The 20,077-nt window shown below is 37.5% G+C and overlaps 2 protein-coding genes across 3 annotated transcripts; both read left to right on the top strand.

Annotated features, from left to right (window-relative positions):
• Window positions 1-332: 332 nt before the first annotated feature.
• On the top strand, window positions 333-10,151 carry LOC148369976 (uncharacterized). Of its 2 annotated transcripts, none has more exons than XM_088332248.1 (11): window positions 333-629; window positions 4,270-4,375; window positions 4,483-4,608; window positions 6,200-6,234; window positions 6,347-6,409; window positions 6,488-6,634; window positions 7,595-7,666; window positions 7,757-7,837; window positions 7,909-8,013; window positions 8,105-8,163; window positions 9,473-10,151. In XM_088332248.1, the coding sequence occupies exons 1-11, from the start codon at window positions 396-398 to the stop codon at window positions 9,759-9,761; spliced, it is 1,317 nt and encodes a 438-aa protein (XP_088188374.1). In that variant the 5' UTR covers window positions 333-395; the 3' UTR covers window positions 9,762-10,151. The 2 variants fall into 2 exon arrangements, with proteins under 2 accessions (XP_088188374.1, XP_088188375.1); XM_088332249.1 differs by lacking the exon at window positions 333-629 and adding an exon at window positions 3,905-4,055.
• A 5,418-nt stretch (window positions 10,152-15,569) lies between these two features.
• selenok (selenoprotein K) lies at window positions 15,570-19,570 on the top strand. The gene is made up of 4 exons (XM_088332246.1): window positions 15,570-15,736; window positions 17,109-17,199; window positions 19,322-19,396; window positions 19,471-19,570. Exons 1-4 carry the CDS (start codon window positions 15,718-15,720, stop codon window positions 19,568-19,570), a joined length of 285 nt encoding a protein of 94 aa, XP_088188372.1. The 5' UTR covers window positions 15,570-15,717.
• The last annotated feature ends 507 nt before the right edge of the window (window positions 19,571-20,077 follow it).

Genomic DNA, 20,077 nt, shown 5'->3' with positions numbered 1-20,077 from the left:
TTAGTATTCTTCAGAATTGCTAAAACCTTGAAAAATGCAATGAAAATGCCACTGCCACCTCTTTTTAAGATATGCGCAACAATAATTGAAAGTTAAAAAAAATAATATTAATCATAACACACGTTTTGTAATCCACAAACTTTATCCTAGGTGCCAAACTAAATTAAAAAAACTGTCATAATGGAAATACAAAAACCTGCATACAAACTGATATTATGTAACATTATTTTGTTGCTGAGTTCCTTTTTTCGTTTTGTTTTTATTTTAATGTTCGAAATAAGAGTTTTCATTCATTCATACAAATGGTCATGTGTAAACGTTTCACTTCCGTACGGGATTTTACCTTAAAGCGTTTTTAGCCATCAGTTAGCATGGTTTTTATAGTTTATATTTAAATGAAACCTAATATATGTTTTATATATCTTGAAAATTTGTTACATTGTGTACAAGTTCGCTTCCATTTGGTGTCCGCTTTAATCACCAATTATCAATCACAGCTGTTCTCAACCAAGGAAGAACTCGTGCGGGACATCTGCTGTTTTTGTAGCCATTATTTTGTTTTATCGTGTTTATTTGTCATGCCGGTGTCGAAAGGGGGGCCTGGTTTTCTTTCAAACAAGGCCAAAAATGTGAGTGTTGCTTTCATATTACTTGTTTATATTTCCTGTTATATTATATTCCTGGCACTGAAATTTCGAGTTTGAATTCTGAATTGGAATAATTATTTTCTCGAAGGTCGTCTAAATGGCAAGGCTTTCCAAGGCTGGTCATTCACGCCATTTTTAACCATCAAACATTTGACACTATGCAGTAGAAACCCGTTGAGATAATAAGATGATTAGCTTTTTTTATAGGCTCAAATCTGCGAATGGCTCTTCAGAAAGAAACAAAACGTACTAAAATGTCCAGGAGAATATGAACCCTAACATGGTCAGCAAATCTTATATATATATATATATATATATATATATATATATAGGACAGTAAAATATTCGCAAAATTCAATACTTTGACTGGATTTCTTTATTCCTTAGGTTAGAAATGTTTTTTGCTCACGAGCAACAGAATGATCTACGTTGTTCTGTCAAAGCCCAGCATCCTAAATCTGTATAATTTTAATTTAGTAGTTTGCTCGTTAATTTGCTTAACTCCGTATTTCGCTATACCAGTGTTTTTCAACCAGTGCGCCGGGAGACCTTGTCTAGTGTGCCGTAGGAAATTTCCCGATATTATCTTTCCATTAACAAAAGCATGCCATTGTTCAGTATATTTCCTTTTATTAAAGTGTTCATCCAAAAACCTTTAACATTCATCTACCCGGCCACAGTTATTATTTTACCTTTTTATATAGGAGGTAAACAGCGAAATGTTATTAATAACCTCTTTTGTTTGAAGCTGTGCAAGATTGTACTTCAATATAAATAATACAATTACTCAGTGTAAAAATATTGCTTTTAATTGTACTCATTTGGATTAATAATTTGTGTTTTTAAATAAAACAGAAAAAGTTAATGTAGCAAAATAAAAAGTCGTACTGGCGGATCTTTTTGCTCATTTTAAGTATTTTTATACTATCATTTTTTAGAAAAATAAAATATGTAGTAAAACTTATAAAAATGATGAAGTAAAATCACAAAACACTGTAAAATTATTAACTAAAATAAATAACCTGTATTTCCTCCTGATCCACGGTGAATGATAAAAATGTTACTCTCAATTTAGGCGACATGATCATTTAAGCTTTAAAGTTAGATATAAAAAATGTTGCTAGGAATTACTATCATACCATTTTCGACAGAGTGTATGCCTCGAGATTTTTTTTCGACTAAAAAAGTGTGCCTCGGCTCAAAAAAATGGTTGAGAAACACTGCTCTATGCTAGCTTAGCCACTATGTATTTAATTCAAGTCATTTTTATTTCTATACCCCTTAATCACAAAGAGTATCAAAGGGCTGCACAGGTTATTGCACAGACTATTATTTCAGACTATTATTACACCATCCCCTGATCGGCAAGGAAAAACTCAAAAACCTCAACATGAGGAAAAAAAAGAAACCTTGAGAAGGGACTGCACATGTGGTAATCTCCCTTTCAGGATGACGAGGCTGCAATGGATGTTGCAATTACAAATGGTACAGAGATATTGTCAACAAAAAATATAGGTTATTAGATTTGGATTTAGATAGGTTTGTTTGGGTGAATACCTGTCCTTCTCAAATTGATGTTTAGCAGGATGTCAAAAGTCAAGTGGACAGATAGCCAATTGAAATATTAAGCTAACAGCCAAGCCTTGGACTCAAATGTTGTTGTTTTTTCCCCTTTAATTATTATTATTATTATGTATTTATGTTTTTTTTTTTTTTTTTTAATTAAATGATGCTGAAAACATGCTTTTCAATATGATCAGATAAATAAAGCATTGCATTAAGGCTCGGTCAGCAATCTTGAAATTTCAACAGGTAAAGAAAAAATTCCTTGATATAGAAATCCTCATACATCCTCACCAACATTATAGTTTTATGCGTTAGACTATCACATTTATCCCCATAAAACGCCCTACCAATTTAACCTTATTTTTAGTCTTTTGTACATGAATAAACCGCTCCGACAAACACACTAGATATCTTAATGTCTCTCCATTTCTGGTCTCACACAAGCACATGTTGATTTGCATCGTCCTTTAAGTTCTGCATTCTGATTGGCTAAACAGTCTCACCACTTACTATTTAGCGCTGTGCAGCCCCTTGAGACTTTGTCATTATGGCTTTACAGATAAATATACCTTGACTTAAGCTTCCGGAGACTGTGTTTTGCGCATACAAATAAAGTCTGCGATTACATCTACCATTAACATCAAAAGGTTGGCATGATATGCCCATGACGTATCATGAAGGAAGCACGCAGGCACCATCATTAATCCAATGTTTCTATTTTAGCACTTCAGTGTGCTAAATTGATTTAGAAGAAAAAAAATAATCCTATCATTCACTCAATCCAATTTGATTTGAGATCAAAAAAGTGAAAACATCTATAGCCTGAAAAAACACTTTCTTAAAGTATTTTTTTTTTCTCTCAAGTAATGAATGTATAGTAAAAGAAATTAGAATACAATTCCCGGTGTACAATACAATAAGGAATCATTAGCATCTCGGTGTCCGTAGAAAACCTTCCCACGAGCATGCGGGCCTTGACTTTGACGTGACGTATGGCTTCCAAAAAATTGACAGACATATTGCTTTTATCTTTTGTTTGCCATGGATGTACTTTAAGGATGCCTGGACCTCTTGTGTCCTGGCAGTGCCTTTTAAAGGTACGTGTTTTTTGCATAAACTATGTTTCATCGTTCTATTCAGATTGTTTTCCGAGATAATGCATTTTGAAGATTGCATGTCTTTTTTTTTGTCATCCTGAGCTGTAACTTCATCGTAGAAATACCAGCACCCTCGCAAGCCAGTCCCTATATTGTTTCATGTGTATCATAGTCGAAGAGGTTGCAAGTGTCTTAAGTAAAGTTTTTTGTGGCGAATACTTGGGCGTTGTGTCGCAGCTGAATGCAGTTATAGTACAACAAAGGGCGAGAAGCCAAAAAGGGGGTATACTGACAAAGATGACACACAGGGACCTGCCATTGGGGGCCTAACCTTAATGAAGCTTGCTATAATGAGCCTTGGTCATAAAGATTTTGACAATGGTTTGAACAAATTTATTGACACTAATAACAGAAAACAATCATGACAATCTCAACAGCAATTAAGCACATTCACAATATTATATTCCAATATGACGTTTTAATGGCCACTAGTTCAGTCATGGTCATTCCTTTCCCCAAAATGTCACTTGCACTGATTGGCAGGATGAGGGGATGAAATGCAAATGACATGCAATCTCAGGTCATCATCACCATGTCACAAGGCTTTCTTTAGACCTTTTTCAAAGCGATGTCACTGAATGACCGGAATCGAGGCATGCCACAGCATTACATCGTGCGAAGGGAACAAACACACGCGGTGTGGTTAAGTGATTGCTGTCTACGTATTGGTGGTCTGCCCACCATGGTGAGCTCTATTAATCTTTTTATAAAATGTAGTAAAATCGCATGACAAGGTTAACATTTAGCTGATTGGTTAATAATGTGGCAGTTTTGATGTCCTGGCGGTATTCTGTGTTGACCCACTTGAAATATTTAAAGTATTTGCATCATTACTTTCAGAGTAGTTCTAGGACTATTACACTTGTTCCAAAAGCTTCCAATTTAAAATGCATTTACAGGAAAAGAAGCAAAAAGATGGACAAAAATGTAACGTGAAGATGCTGACTGATGAAGACCTCAAGGCTGCATTACTTGTGTTTGGGATCAAAACTGGGCCAATAGTGGGTAAGTTAGCCAGTGTTATTTTTGGAGGCTTTCAGATATCTATACATAAATCTAAATATAAATAAATCCTTGCCAAGAACTGTATTGAGAATGCTTGCATATGCCAGGCTCCACCAGGGCCGTTTATGAAAGGAAGCTGAGGAAGCTTCAGGCTGACTACACTCGGGAAATGAAGGAAAGAGTCGCTTCACTCAAGGAGCAGGACGACGACTTCGATGAAGAAAGTGAATCAGGTACAGAACGAAAAACTGGAAATGTTTTAGAAATCTGACTTTGGCCTCCTAACTCTGTTCTCGATTTGGTTTTAAATGAGTGTTTGATGGGTTTAAACCTGAAGTAAAAAAAAAAAAAAAAAAGAGGTTGACAGTTACATATTTAAAATAACTCAATGTTTAGAACTAGTTTGATTATTACCTAAATTAAGGCATTGGAAAAATGGTTGTCCTTCACAATGACATAGTAAGAGGCATTCAATCAAATAATTTTCCTAACACTGGTCACTTCTGCTTGCCTACACTATAGAAAAATAAAAATGTAAAATACTTGCATATAATTTTGCTGATTTAAATTAGTTTCCCATTTGACTAAACAGAAAAAGCTAATAAAACATTTATTTTTCTTTGTGGAAAAAAAAGATGGAACTGTAGTAAAATCCCAAATTGTGACATTTTTAATCAAAATTACTATTCATATCCTGAGCAAAGGTGATCAAAAAAATGTTTGTTGATTTAAACAACATAATAATTCAAAGGGTCAGTGTGTAATACATGTATTTAGTATTTCCTAGTGGTACAAAAAAACCTTTCATTCTGTAAAAAAAAAAAACATTGATTTGAAATTTCTTTTACATCGCGGAATCCATACCTAGAGGTAGTCGTCGCAATGTTTGTCTGGTGTCTTGCGAACAAAAAAACAATCCCACAGAGCACAGCATAGCATCATTAGACAACAATGCCATCCCATAGTCAAATATTACATGATGGAGCTTTAAGCTTTTTGAATTAAAATAAAAAAGCAAAAACTGGTGCCAGTAAGTCTGAATATTTTCTACAGACGGTTGAAAAACAAAATTGTGCCCAGGTTCAAAACCTTGGGGATCACCAGCCTACTCAAATCTGCCTAAAACACTTTGGATAAGAGGTGTTCAATGAAAAGTAATTGTAATAACCAGCTATTTTTATCAATCTTTGGGGGCTTACATGTTCCTCTTTTTTTCCGTCCACTAAATTCTTAAAATCTGTAAACTCTCAACCAGTCAAAGTACAGCTAGGCATAGAAAGTGATGCAGAAAATATATATATTTTAAATTGAAAAACATAATTTAAAAGAAAGTGCCTCAAAAGTGTTGCCTGCAAGCTGCAGGTAACCACCAAAGAAAAAAAAACATCTGAAAAATAGCTCAACAGTTATGGGTCACTGTTGTTGTTTTTTTTAGGAAATTTCACAAGGAAAAATGGAAACGATTTTTTACAACATCTGTTCTGTTCTAACTTGCATAAAACATAATCTTGTCTTATATGCATAATTTGTTTTTATAACCTCTGAAGACATGATTTTCTAATTATACTGTATAAGCAAGTGCTGACTTATCCATTTAATGAGGAGCGTACGTGTACTCAACAGAGCCTATTTCAATCCCAAGCTTAATTATAAAAGCCAACTAATCATAGAATGGAACTCATATCAAACAGGTAAACCTTTGCACTATTCAGTAACAAAGAGGTAGTTCTCAGCTGGTGAACCCTGTTCTAAGCAATGTTCACAAATTGCAAACATTTTGTATTTGTTCTTATGTTTTTCTCATTTGTTCCCTTTTATCTTGAGACTACTCGAGTGAAGATGAGGAAGAAAGTAGTCAAGTAGGTGCAAACTCTTGCAAAGTACAAAAGTGTTGACAGTTTGTCGACAGTTGCGGTAATGAGACCACATGGTCAGCGGTTCATGATATTAAGTACTTATCCAACCACACAGGAGTACCAGGTTGCTCAGAATGGAAGGGGTTACCAACAGTGCTTTGTACCTTCATATAGACAGGTAAGTAAGTACATGCAGTTCACATCCCTTGTTTCTGTATATTGTAAACTATTGAGTTTAATATCATCTGTGTTATAGCACTTCCTTGCCTCAAAAAATGTGGATCTTGGTTACAAGCTGATTTTAGAGAAACCTCAACCAACACAGGCACTGTGCGTTTATAAGACTCCCAAAGAGATATGCAGAGCATCAAGCTTGGAGCAACATGCAGAATTGGGATCAAATGTAAACTTATGTTCTACTGATATTTACATGTCTTTTGTGCTTTGAGGTAAAACTACTGTATCGGCCATTCTTGCTCCTTCCGTGTATTTTGTCTTTACTGAGATGTTATGCTTTTGAAGTCATTGGTGTTGGATTTTTACAGAAACTTGATGCATCATAAACCATGTCTAGTAGGTTTTTAAAATGTGCTTCGGGAATGCCAGAAAAGACTCATCCGATAAATTATGTAAGGTTAAAGGACAAAGGCAACCACCAGCCCATTTATGTTACTAGCTTGGCCTCTCTCAATCCCTAGAGCAGGGGTGGCGAACAAGTTTGACACAAAGAGCCGAAATTTTTAAGAGTCAAAGGGCCACACCACGCACTGACCTGCCATGACAGACACACACACACACAATTAAAAACACATTATTTCCCATAACACACTCTTCTCCTTACAATACAACAAGTATTGTTCTTGTGTAGATTTCAAGGAAAATGTCCACCCTCAATACACAAAAAAAAACTAAACATCAAACAAGGCAAAGAGCCACAGTATATATGAAATGATCTGCATTTATGTAGCGCTTTTCAAGTCAATGACTTCCCAAAGCACTTTACAGTGTGCTTCACATTTCCCAATAGCGGCCTTGTATTGCAGCCATGTAAGACACTAACCTGCTTATTGGGGGTACGAGGGGTTCAGTGACTGACCCAAGGACACTTCGACATGTAACACGGACAAGCCGGGATTCGAACTGGGATCCCTTGATCCCAAGACAAGCGCTCTACCTCCTGAGCTACTGCCGCCCCGTACGATCTAGACGTATATAGAAAATATGATGAGGCAGAGAGCCGCATTCTTTTTGGCCAAGAGCCGCTAGAGCCATGTGTTCGCCACCCTTGCCCTATGGGCTACCATATTCACCTACTTCACATTTTCAGTTAAGTATACTCTATCAAAACCCAATTTAATCTCAGGTTCACTCCCGATCAATCCAAGACTTTACGTGTTCCACAGAGCAGTTCAGCATCACTGAAATGGTGGAAGAGGTATGCGTTTCATTTTGTCACTTAAACAAATGCAGCTTGCTCAGGAATACTCCTTGGAAATGAGTTTGCCTTGTAATAATATATGAACAGGCAGAGAATAGGGCGTTTCCTACTGCAGCCGGCGAGCTGAACGACAGCGATGTCCACGAACATCTGAGTGAATCCAACATGGTCAGTTGCTCTCATCACCCGCACTTGGATCTGAAGTGGAACATGCTGTCGTCTTTACATTTGTCTTTTAGTTGGACGTGCTTGTAGCTGATGAGAGACAATCTCAGTTCTCCACTATTGATGAGTCCCTGGAGAGCTGGGAAGCAGAGGTGTATCTGTCAACGCAGGATGTTGTGGTATTGTCTTTTTCGAAATGCATGGTTACATTTTCATTTTTTGGTGTGATGATAGCTTTATGGAATTTGTTAATCTGATCTTCTCCCACAGGACCCTGTGAAAGAGGACTTGCTACCCGAAATTAATAATCCTCCTAGCACACTTATTAGGTAAATGTAAACGTTTTTACTATTATTGTATATTCAAAATTAGTATGGTATTACCTCAGTGGTGGGCCATGTATTTCACACCTAGGCCTTCAGTAGTTCTACGTCTTAATCAATCCAACCCTCAATACCGATTTTATGGCTGTTAAACATTTACTGTAGCTTACAGCCATGACTCATATAAAGAAATCATCTTTCTTTGCAAGAGAATACATATTTTTTGGGGTGTTTCAGTTCCATCAAGAAGTTCTTTTATGTTGCCATAAAGGTTAATGCTGAAAGTCAAGCCCATCCTGTCGTATTTATGGCTTAAGTTTTCATTTGATTTGGGGCTGAAATTGTCAGTTTGACAGAAGCAGTGGACAAGAGGATTTTTTTCTTAACCTTTGTATGATTTTTTTTTTCCCCTTGCCAATCATAGTTGGAGAACCAAACGGTTTCCAACTATTCACTTGTTCAGGTTTGGAGACAAAAGAACATTCCTGGCGGAATACAGAGATGAGGAGGGTGGGATACGAGTGGTGCGGGAGATTGGGAATAGTGCGTCTAGTTACCTTTGTGTTATTGTTGCTATTCTTATAACTGTTATTATTATCATTGCAATTTTTGTTATAATTGATATATTTGGTGGGGGGAGATGAAGGGGTAGGTAATATGAGCAATTGCTTCTTACTACCCCTTTTCGAACATATTATCTAACGTTATTTAGTTGTTGGGTTATTGTCTTTGTTCTGTTTTTGTTTTGATGTTCGAAGTTTTAATTCATTCATTTATCCAAAAAAATAAATAAAATAGTTGTATGAAACCTCTGATATTTCACTAACCCTTCTAGAAGGCTCTGGCAACTTAAAATCTGATTAGCTAAACCAACCGTTTTGTTGTCTTATTTTGTGGCTCAGGGCCTGTAGAACAGATTGTAAAGACCAATGGGTAGATGTCAACAAGTAATGGCTAAACTGTGATTGGTTGAATGTTTAAATATGAAAGCACACATCTGGAAGCAGTACAACCAGTGAAAGTAAATGAAAGGGGAGCTGGCACACTGCTTGGAATTGTTTAATAAATACTCAGTCTAAAATTATGTAATTCAAATGTTTTTTTCGGGCAGCAGAGAAGCCCTTTTAGGCCCTGACGACCCACCACTGTATTAACTTTACAATTTACAAATGTTGATTGGAAGGTCTGGAAATTGTGATTTTTTTTTTTTTTTTTTTTTTTTTTTTCCTCTCCCATCCCACATCTGAAATAAATGTATACGCAACACACATTCATTATAACCTCTTGATGACACCCCCTTTCCCTTTTAATTTAGTGCGACCTGCCGGAGGCCCATCAAGGATACTGCTGAGAAGCCTGAAAAGTGTAAGAGACCAAAAGCTCCCGTCAGTCTCATAGATCTGAAGAGAAGAGACCTTGAGCACTGGGTTGTGCCAATTGAGATCCAAATTGTGGTGTTTATTGTTGTAGCATTCTTGCTCTTTTTTATTGTGGAAAGCGAACCGCTGAGTCCTCTTTTGGCTCTGACATATAATTTTCTGCAAGGTTACATCGATGATGCGCCAGTGTTGCAAAACGCACCAACATGTTTAGGACATGAGTAAAGCATTTTTTATAGACTTATTTTTTTTTAATAAAGATTAAAAAGATTTAAGATATTAAGATTTAGTTTACATTTGCACAAAATGGTTGAGTATAATGTGATTGGGATGTGTTAAAGTAGACTGTTGAATGGACTAAGTATTCTTGTATCCATATTTGAACGCTGTTATGCATTAATGGTTTGAAGAAATGGTTTAACCTACTGATTTTATATTTAAAAAAGGAAATAGATTGGGGCTTAAAGTGATCTAATAATTAATTGGGTCTAAATCAATAAATTGTGGCTTACGTCAGTAACCTAGTTACTTATTTTGTTACAACAAGAAATTTCCAATTTCTCTAAATTCTCCCGAAATCTGCTGCAATAAAAATAAATTGATGCATAAATACTATTATTTTGTTTTCCTCTGTGTGATGCAAGTGCAGAGTAAAATATCTCCAATGTGTATGCCAAAATTCTGACCGGTAGTTGACAGCAAATGCACTAAAGCTTGATATAAGTCGCTGACGGGTATACAAAATCTCATCTGGTCTTCTAAAACATCTCTATCCCACTGGGATGGGATAGTGGGAAGTGACCCCGCTAAACAGTGTTGAATGAGCCAAAATCTCGAAAGGATTTTTTTTTTAACCAGCCAGACAATCTTTGTGCTCAAGTCGTGTTTGTTTCGCCATTTATCACTAGAAGTGTCAGAGGGGTGCACGGACCACAGACTATAACGGACAACAGATTATTATTACTGCATCACCTGTTCTAAAACCTACATGAGGGCAAGGAAAAACTCGAAAACCCCCTTACAAGATGACCAGGCTGCAATGGATATTGCAAAGGCATTGTCCAACATGTGTTCTGCCCCCTTATTGGTCAACTATTTTGAAAGCACATTGTAAAACCTGAAATAGCCAATATAGACACATAGTGTATGTTGCATTCTCAAGAGGCTTATTTAAGGCTTTTATTTCTTGTTTTGCGACCCCAGACATTTTTTGTTGCCCATGTAGAGCTATTGTACAAGTATATTTGCTTTTATTATAAATTGATATTTTCAATTGCAAACGACAAGTTCAAACTAATGTCAGGAACTTCAAGCGAAAGGACAAAGTTCAGCCTGATGTCAAGACACCACGAGACCAAACTGAAGTTGTGTTTTCCTGCTGATCTATACAATGCCTTAAAAAACTAACTGAAACTTTAACAATTGGCTGATACACAAAAAGCATCCCAGCGCTGAACCTAAATTCGCCCCTGTCACGAGGCTCCATTAAAGGGGGATTGGGTGTACTTGATTTCAGGGAACGTTTTTGTTTTTTTCCAAACTTGCCCAGAATCAAGTGCAATTTCATCTCCATTACACTAGGGGGAGAAGTGGTGTTCTCTTGGCATTGGTTTGTTTACAAATAGCCTCTTTTAAAGCATACAGCCCAGAGTAAGAGCACTGAGTATAAGGTGTTTGCACTAATAGTGGACCCCCGTGAACCCATGAAAAAAAAAAATCAACACAGAGGAGACAGGTGGAGGGGGAAGAGGTAAACAGACCAACAAACGTTTTCTCCCCAACCTGCAATCAAAGCTGAGGAAGTTTGGCGACCACAGAAAGGAAAGCTGCAAGCCAGGTCAGCTAAAAACCAAATCCCACCTGTTAGGTTCAACCCCATTAGGTCTATGAATAGGTCAGTGTGGGGACCAAACAGTGGGGGAAATTGGTTCAGCAAGCAATAATAGTTTATCAATATAATGATAACTTGGCTGGGTAATAATTGACAATAATAACCTCATACAGTATACATGTACTGGACTGTCTCAGAAAATTAGAATATTGTGATAAAGTTCTTTATTTTCTGTAATGCAATTAAAAAAACAAAAATGTCATACATTCTGGATTCATTACACATCAACTGAACTATTTCAAGCCTTTTATTATTTTAATATTGCTGAATTTGGCTTACAGCTTAAGAAAACTCAAAAATCCTATCTCAAAATATTAGAATATCATGAAAAAGTATACAAGTAGGCTATTCAACTAATCACCTGAATCATCTAATTAACTCGAAACACCTTGCGAGGGTTTCCTGAGCCTTAAAAACACTCAGCTTGGTTCAGTAAACTAAATCACAAGTATGGGGAAGACTGCTGATCTGACTGCTGTCCAGAGGACCATCATTGATACCCTCCTGATGGAGGGTAAGACACAAAAAGAAATTTCTCAAAGAGCAGGCTGTTCACAGAGTGCAGTTTCAAAGCATATCCACAAAAAGTCTGTTGGAAGGGAAAAATGTGGCCGGAAACGCTGCACAACCAAGAGAGATGACCGCAGCCTTAACAAAATTGTGAAGAAGAGCCGCTTCCAGAATTTGAGGGAGCTTCAAAGACAGTGGGCTGAAGCTGGAGTCCAGGTATCAAAAGCCACAGTTCACAGACGTGTCCGGGAAATGGGCTACAATAGCCGTATTCCCATGGTCAAGCCACTTCTGAACTCAAGACAACGGAAGAAGCGTCTGACTTGGGCTATGGAGAAGAAGCACTGGACAGTTGCAGAGTGGTCCAAAGTCCTCTTTTCAGACGAAAGCAAGTTTTGCATTTCATTTGGAAGTCAAGGCGCCAGAGTCTGGAGAAAGGCTGGAGAGGAGCAAAAAAAGTTGCTTGAAATCCAGTGTGAAGTTCCCACAGTCAGCAATGGTTTGGGGAGCCATGTCAGCTGCTGGTGTTGGTCCACTGTGTTTCATCAAGTCCAGAGTAAATGCAACTGTGTACCAAGAGATTTTAGAGCACTACATGCTTCCATCTGCTGAAAAGCTCTATGGAGATGAGTATTTCATTTTCCAGCATGATCTGGCACCTGCCCACAGTCCCAAAACCACCAGTAACTGGTGCACTGACCATGGCATCACTGTCCTTGATTGGCCTGCTAATTCCCCTGACCTGAACCCCATCGAGAATTTGTGGGGTATAGTTAAGAAGAAGATGAAAGACACCAGACCTACAAATGCAAATGAGCTGAAGGCCGCTATCGAAGCATCCTGGGCATCAATAACACCTCAGCAATGCCACAGGCTGATTGCCTCCATGCCACGCCGGATTGATGCAGTAATCCGTGCAAAAGGATTCCCAACCAAGTACTGAGTGCATCAATGGACATTTTCAAATCTTTGATTTAGTTTTGCTGTTATAAATTTATTTTTTTACTTGGTCTGAGGAAGTATTCTAATATTTTGAGATAGGATTTTTGAGTTTTTTTTAGCTGGAAGCCAAAATCAGCAATATTCAAATAATAAAAGGCTTGAAATAGTTCAGTTGATGTGTAATGAATCCAGAATGTATGACATTTTTGTTTTTTTAATTGCATTACAGAAAATAAAGAACTTTATCACAATATTCTAATTTTCTGAGACAGTCCAGTATGTGTGAACAAAACTTAATTTTTTTTTGTTACGAAGCCGCAGGGTGGAAAACATTTTAAGAAAACCAGCTATCATATTTGTATCCATTCCTGAGCCTGACTACTATGTATTTATTAGTGTTAAGTCATGTTTATTTGTATAGCCCTTGTTCACGAAAAGTCTACAAAGGCTGTACAGACTATTATTACATCATCCCCCTATCTAAGACTTACATGAGGGCAAGGGAGAAACTCAAAACCTCAGTATGAAGAAATACCAGGCTGCAATGGATTTTGCAAGGGCATCAATATGAAATATAGGTGATTCAGAAGCTGCATTTTATAAAAGTGTGTTTTAAGCTTAGATTTAAACAGTTTTACTAAGGTTTCAGATCGAGTCTCAGCGGGATACAGCATCGGGACTTGAATGGAGAACACTGTTGAACCTGTGGATCTTTTCTTGGCTCTTGGGATTGTTAACAGACCGACATTTTCCGAGCGAAGGCTCAGAACAGGAACATAGGGGGCAAGTCCATGCATAATTTTGTATAATTCCAACAGAACCTTAAAATCCTATTTTAAACTGAGAGCGAGCCAATGCAGGTCAGCAAAAATCGAGTTAAACCTATTAGTGGTGTAATCAAATCACAAAAACATAAAACCTAAAATATTTTTTTGTGTGTGTGTTTGCAGCCAGAGTAAAGGTTAAAGAAGCTAAAGTCAATCTAAGATATATTTTATAAAATATTATTACGTCCAAGTAGTCTAAACATTTGATTAATGGAATTTATTGTAGACGTGTACATGGTTAAGACTTGCAATAATAGAACTTTTTATCTTTATAGCTGTATGATAAATGTTCCTAATATCAGCTTGGTGGCTTAAGAGTTGGACGCCCAGGCCAGGCCTGGGAGGTCACTGGTTCAAGCCTCGACCAAGTCACTCCTAAGACCATAAACATTGGTACACATTGCCTCCCTGCTTGGCGCTCAACATCAGGGGTTGGAATTGGTGGGCTTTGATCATCTAATGACTAAAAATCAGTAATAATCCAATAAAAATAGTAATCATCGTCAATCATCTCAATAAAATAAGTCTGTTCATTTTGTGTTTGAACACGTTGTGGAAAATGTTTTCATGTTATTTCTGGATAAAATGATCATATCTGATATTTTGCCCGTATTTGACTTAATTCTTTATGGAGGTTGAGCAATCACTTCTGAATCTCCTTTATCAGATTAGGGTAGGATATGTATTCACTGTTGTTAAATGTTAGGTTGTTTTATATTCGTGTAATTGTTGTAGATCTACTTTTTCTTCCTCACAGAATATTCTGGGCACAAATGAGTGACAGTTAACGGCTGCAGAGTGTTCACGAGTGCAAAGATGGAAAGGGTTTGCAATCATTCTTTTACTGACAGAGCAGTTCATAAGCTCAAATGAAACCTAAACTTAGAGGAAAACAAAACCTGCGGTTTCGTGATGGAAATTTCCACGGCACAAGTACCTTTTGTCTTATCCAGTTCTAGCAAGTCTGGCATAAAACTCAAGGCCAGTTAAGGCTACCAAATAACGCACAACTGAAATAGTGAAAAAGTTGTACTCTCACTACTGAATAAATGAAGTTATATAATCATGGCTAAATACAGTAAGGTTGTTATAAATAAGTTATAAATAAAGAATTTATACCATCGTGATCAAATGTAGGCAGCGACACATGTAGCAAAATGATGGGATGCACGAAAGGCTGGGCAATAAACTGAAAAGGCTAAATGATGCTTTTTGGTCACTTTGTGTCTCTGTCGTTTGCATTCTTCCTTGTGCTTTGTAGCAATCATATTCTGTTGAGCTACTTGATACAGCGGTCCAATTATACACAATGAATACATTGAGGGGAAAGTAACACCCTCTTTCAGTGCTGCATGTATTTTTAAAATCGATGGAAATTTCAGTTTTGTTGATTGATTTTAGTATGTATAGCTTCATATGCCTTTTTTGTAAAATGTGCCTTGAATCAATCCATAGTTTGAGAAACTAGGCTATCGGCAAAATCAAATCTATGTTATTATAAGTACAAAACAAAAGTAGCTTTTGCAATTTATCGATTTTTTTTTTTTGGTTTGAACAAATTTATTGACACTAATAACAGAAAACAATCATGACAATCTCAACAGCAATTAAGCACATTCACAATATTATATTCCAATATGATGTTTTTAACAGCAAACACAAAGTGAGGTTTGAACAACCTTACACATATTTTATAGTTGCTCTCAAAAGAATAAACTCGATTAAAAAACAGCTCCATCTTCAAGTACAGTGACGCTTTGGCACACAGACCCAATACACTAATTGTCACGCATGCGCAAACGCAATGTGCACTTCGCATCATACTCTTTGAAATCCACTCCTAATATTAGCCACATTTTAATTCACTACAAATAGGACGACGTTAAAACACCCTAAATGAGTGTGAATAACATTAAAAAATGTACGTGATTTACATGTTTCGCCAGCAAAAAGAACCCGGAAGCGAAAGCTTTACGTCATCAGACGTGCCTATGTTGTTGTTTGATTAAAGATGGTGTACGTGTCGAACGGTGAGTGGGTTTTTTTGTGGCGATATTTGATGATCATCACCCTTGAATTGTGTTAACGTCACTCGTTTTAATGGAAAATAATCAGAAAGTACTGTATCACAGTTAAGTTACACGTTATGAACGAATGAGGCAAGTAGTGTTTTATCGATAACTGCCAATTAGCCTACTAGCTAACATTCCCTCTGTGCTTTAACGCCAACATTAATTTCGCCTTTGTGTGGATCAGTCATTACACTTATTTATGTTTTGTGCTGTGTACATGAACATTGTCTAAAGTTTTGAATCGATACTTTCATACGCATTAAAATCTTGGCACAGGTATAGTAGTTCTAATAAACTTACACCAGAGCTCAGGTTAACATTGTCAAGTCATGTTTATTTGTATAGCCCTTAATCACAAAGAGTCTCAAAGGGCTGCGCAGATCAAATACTATTGCAAACTACAGACTATTATGACACCATCCCCTCATCTAAAACCTACATGAGGGCAAATAATACACATATCAACATATGATATAGGTTATTCATATGCTATAGAATAGAAGTGTGTTTTAATCTTCGATGTAAACATTTCCACTGAGGTTGCAAATCGAATCTTAGGGGGAAATACATTCCACAGCACCCGGGCCCGAATGGAGAACGCTCTTGGACCTGCGGATCTCTTCTTGGCTCTTGGGATCACTAGTAGACCAGCGTTTTCAGAGCGAAGGCTACAGACCGGAACATAGGGCGAAATTAAATCTGAAAGATATGAGGGAGCAGGTCCATGCATGATTTTGTATAATACCAACAGAACCTTAAAATCACACCTTAAGCTAACAGGGAGCCAATGCGGGTTAGCTAAAATCGGGGTCATGTGATCAAACTTTCTTGCCTTAGTTAAAAGCCTCGCTGCAGCATTTTGTACCAGCTGAAGGCTCTTGATTTTGGAATTCGGGAGACTGGAGAGAAGTGCATTACAGTAATCGAGACTGGAGGCAACAAACGCATGAATTACAATCTCCGCATCCGACTGAGACAGCATTGGGTGAATTTTAGCAATATTGCGAGGATGGAAAAAAGCTGTTTTAGTAATATTATTAACGTGTGTTTAAAGTTGCTTTTTTACCCTAAGATTAGTTTTTTAAGTTTTTTCTTTAAATTCTTTGTTACATGTAAAACCGGGAAGGCCATGTAAAACCTCACCATAAACAAAGTTGACGATGTTGTTTGAAACAGACAATTTTCATTCAGTTCAAATTCAAGAAATGTGCATTTTCCCAAAGATGCGGATTTTTAAGATGCATTTTATTTTGTTTGAATATTATCTTGTAGGTTTACCTTAACATATAAATGGCATCATTTGTGGTTTCATTCTTAAAATCTTTCCCAGGCCAAGTTCTGGATAGCAGAAGGCAGTCACCATGGCGACTGTCTTTCCTCGTCGACCTGTTCTGGGGAGCTGTGGATTTTTTTAGACTGTTGTAAGGCAATGTGTAATTCAATTCAATGTTATGAGGTTTTCTTTATTTTGACGAAAGGAAAGTCATTTATCTAGCTTTGCACATCTGGGTTTCTTAGAAGCCCGGAGCACATCTGGGTTTGCAACGTCGAAACGTGTATTAGTGCAAGGATTACGCACTAATTATGGGCCATGCAAAAATTGAAGCTAGCGTTTCCCACTGGTAAATTGTAATGGGAAGAACTACCTGCAACTGAAAATGTTGGCTACATATTACTGTCAGTTTGACCCAAGAATTTGTGAAGAAATTTGCGTCAAAATATTTACACACATATTGTTCAGATCAACAAACATATGGGCGATTTATTCAAGATCTGAAAATCAATGTCTTGGTAAATGCCCATACGGTGGAACCTCGGTCTTTGAACGCTTCTCAGTTCGAACAAATCGGTTCTCGACCAAAAATTTTTGAGAAATTCTTGCTTCCCTTTTTGTTCAAAAAATCGGAGTTCGAACGACCGGTACGCTAGGGTGCGATGCTGAGCGGCGTACGGGTGTAGATTGCCCCCACCCCTCGTGAAGAACTGTTATGACGTGCGTGCGCACTTCTTTTTGCTTTCGCTTTAGATATCGGTGAACGGAGTGTTTTAGCCCCTAATTATGCCTCCGAGGAAGGTCGGTGCAAGCAGCAAAGTTGCTACGGGTGAAAAAACGGTAGTGCGTACAACTATTGTATTTAAGAAAGAAATAATAGCAAAATATGAAAAAGGTGTGCGAGTTTCCGATCTTGCTATACACACAGCAGGGCTTCTGCTGAGCACCACAAAGGTAAGAAATCCTATACATAATTCTTTTCTTTATCCTTTAACCGCTCACCATTTTTTGTGGAGACCCGGGTGCTAAATGACGTGTAAACGACTTGAATTCTTTTAGTTGTACACGTTCATGTTAGCGTAATCTTTCGTACGGAAGATTACGCTAACGCGAACGTACGATTAGCCTGGGTTAGCTTCATGTTTACGTTCATTGTAAGCGTTCAGGATGTTGGAACGGATTAAAATGATTTTACATTACTTTTAATGGCAAAAACGATTTTCGGTGATCGACCAAATCGGTTTTCGAACAGGGTTCTGAAACGGATTATGGTCGAGAACCGAGGTTCCACCGTACACGATTAAATATTGTATATTTAATTGGAAGATATATTTGTGGCTCTTCAAAATACACGATTAACATTGGATTTCTTCTTTTAATAGTACTGGGGAAATTGAAATACTGGCTTTCAGAGTTCTTAGAAAGTGCTTGAATTTGGCCATAAAAAGGTTTACAAAGCTTGGATAATGTTGGCACTCCGTCACCAAATTCTTGTGTGTGTGGCAAAGAAGAAAACAAAGTCCTTCTGGGAGGATAAATTAGGTGACATTTTTGCCATCATTCATACAGTTCATCACAGGACCAAAAGGAGAAGTTTTGGCATTACTTTATTCCATATTTACAATGTCTTCACGATATTCACCTTTCACCCACAAATCAAGCAAGGTCCTCGATTTATACCACCAATTCATCATCTGATTCATTGTCCGGTCAGTGAAGTTCTCTAATTTTGTCAAACAGTGACCACCAAATGCTATCTAGTCTGCTACCACGGCAACCACCAATTACAACAACAACAAAAGACGACTTCTCACGTCTGTGTTGCAATCTGACACTATTCTCTATAGTAAGGTTCATTATTGGGATGTTGAAAGTGCCCTGACACTGTCTAAAAATATAGGGCATGCACTACGTTCTACGATATGCGTCCCTCATTTGTGTTTTCTTTATGCACAGTAGTAAAAATGTCCTCATTTTTGCAATTGCTATCTGCCTGTGGTAGTCACCATCGTGAATGGTCACAATTTAAAAACACGTGACCTAAACAACTTGGATGACCATAAATGGCGCCGGGTGTGAGGGGGGAAGCCCTGCTAGTGACCTTAATTGTGTGCAGAGCTCCTGAGCTTGAGTTTTAGTGTCATTTGCAAACATACACTGCAAACTTTCCTACACTGCCACTCTCTCACACATGCAGGAAGCCCATATTACATGAACAGTTGTAACTCACTCTGAATGATAAGATTAACCTTCATTTGCCCTCCTACCAGTTTTAAGACAATAATCGACCCGCACATGACAAAAGATGGACAGAGCGGTACATCCCGATTTTTTGACGGCAGGGGGTATGTAAGCTCGATAAAGATGATCCTCATTGTGAACCCCTACATATATTTATGTAGATTTATAATCTTTGCAGTCCCCCTGGTCCTCCAGGCAGTCGAAGACGGATGGGAAGAATCAACTTTGGGGGCGGGCCCAGTGCTCCGCCGATGGGGGGAGGCGGATGAGGAAGGTGAAGTGACACACACTCGTACGGCACCCGACACACAGCACAAACTACCATTGTTTAATGTGTTACCTCAATTATTAAATCTACTGTTGACTTTAATTCAACAGAGTATTTATTTCATCTTGTTTTTGTTTTGTGAAAAGGGAAAAATGTTTTTTTTTTAATAGCATAGGGAAGTTTGATATTAACAATTTACATAAAGTCTTGGAACTTAATGCCCCCAATAAGCAGGTCGGCGCCTTGCATGGCTGCTATTGGTGTGTGAGTGTGTGTGTGAATGGGTAAGTGTGAAACACATTGTAAAGCGCTTTGGGAGGTCTTCATTGACTTGAAAAGCGCTATATAAATGCAGACCATTTACCATTTAAATTAAAACGTATAAGTACAGACTAAATATGTGTTAAGGGCTGGTCATGTGATTTACTACAGTGTGCATATGTATGTACATATTTTTGTTCTCATATAAATACATTAAATAGAATTCAATTGAATGAACCTTTTTTGCGCAGGTAAA

The sequence above is a fragment of the Urocampus carinirostris genome, chromosome 3, assembly GCF_059441175.1.
Source record: "Urocampus carinirostris isolate Australia breed hairy pipefish chromosome 3, RoL_Ucar_1.0, whole genome shotgun sequence".
NCBI classification, from domain to species: Eukaryota; Metazoa; Chordata; class Actinopteri; order Syngnathiformes; family Syngnathidae; genus Urocampus; species Urocampus carinirostris.
The sequence above is the reverse complement of the archived record's forward strand: the minus strand, read 5'-3'. Positions and strand labels throughout refer to the sequence as shown.

What these genes read in the sequence shown, in the direction of transcription:
- LOC148369976 (XM_088332248.1), top strand. Translation starts at nt 396, where the DNA reads ATGAAACCTAATATATGTTTTATATATCTTGAAAATTTGTTACATTGT. An exon ending in CAAAACTGGGCCAATAGTGG is followed by an intron (nt 4,376 to 4,482) that starts GTAAGTTAGCCA and finishes TGCATATGCCAG; the next exon opens with GCTCCACCAGGGCCGTTTAT. An exon ending in TTGTACCTTCATATAGACAG is followed by an intron (nt 6,410 to 6,487) that starts GTAAGTAAGTAC and finishes TCTGTGTTATAG; the next exon opens with CACTTCCTTGCCTCAAAAAA.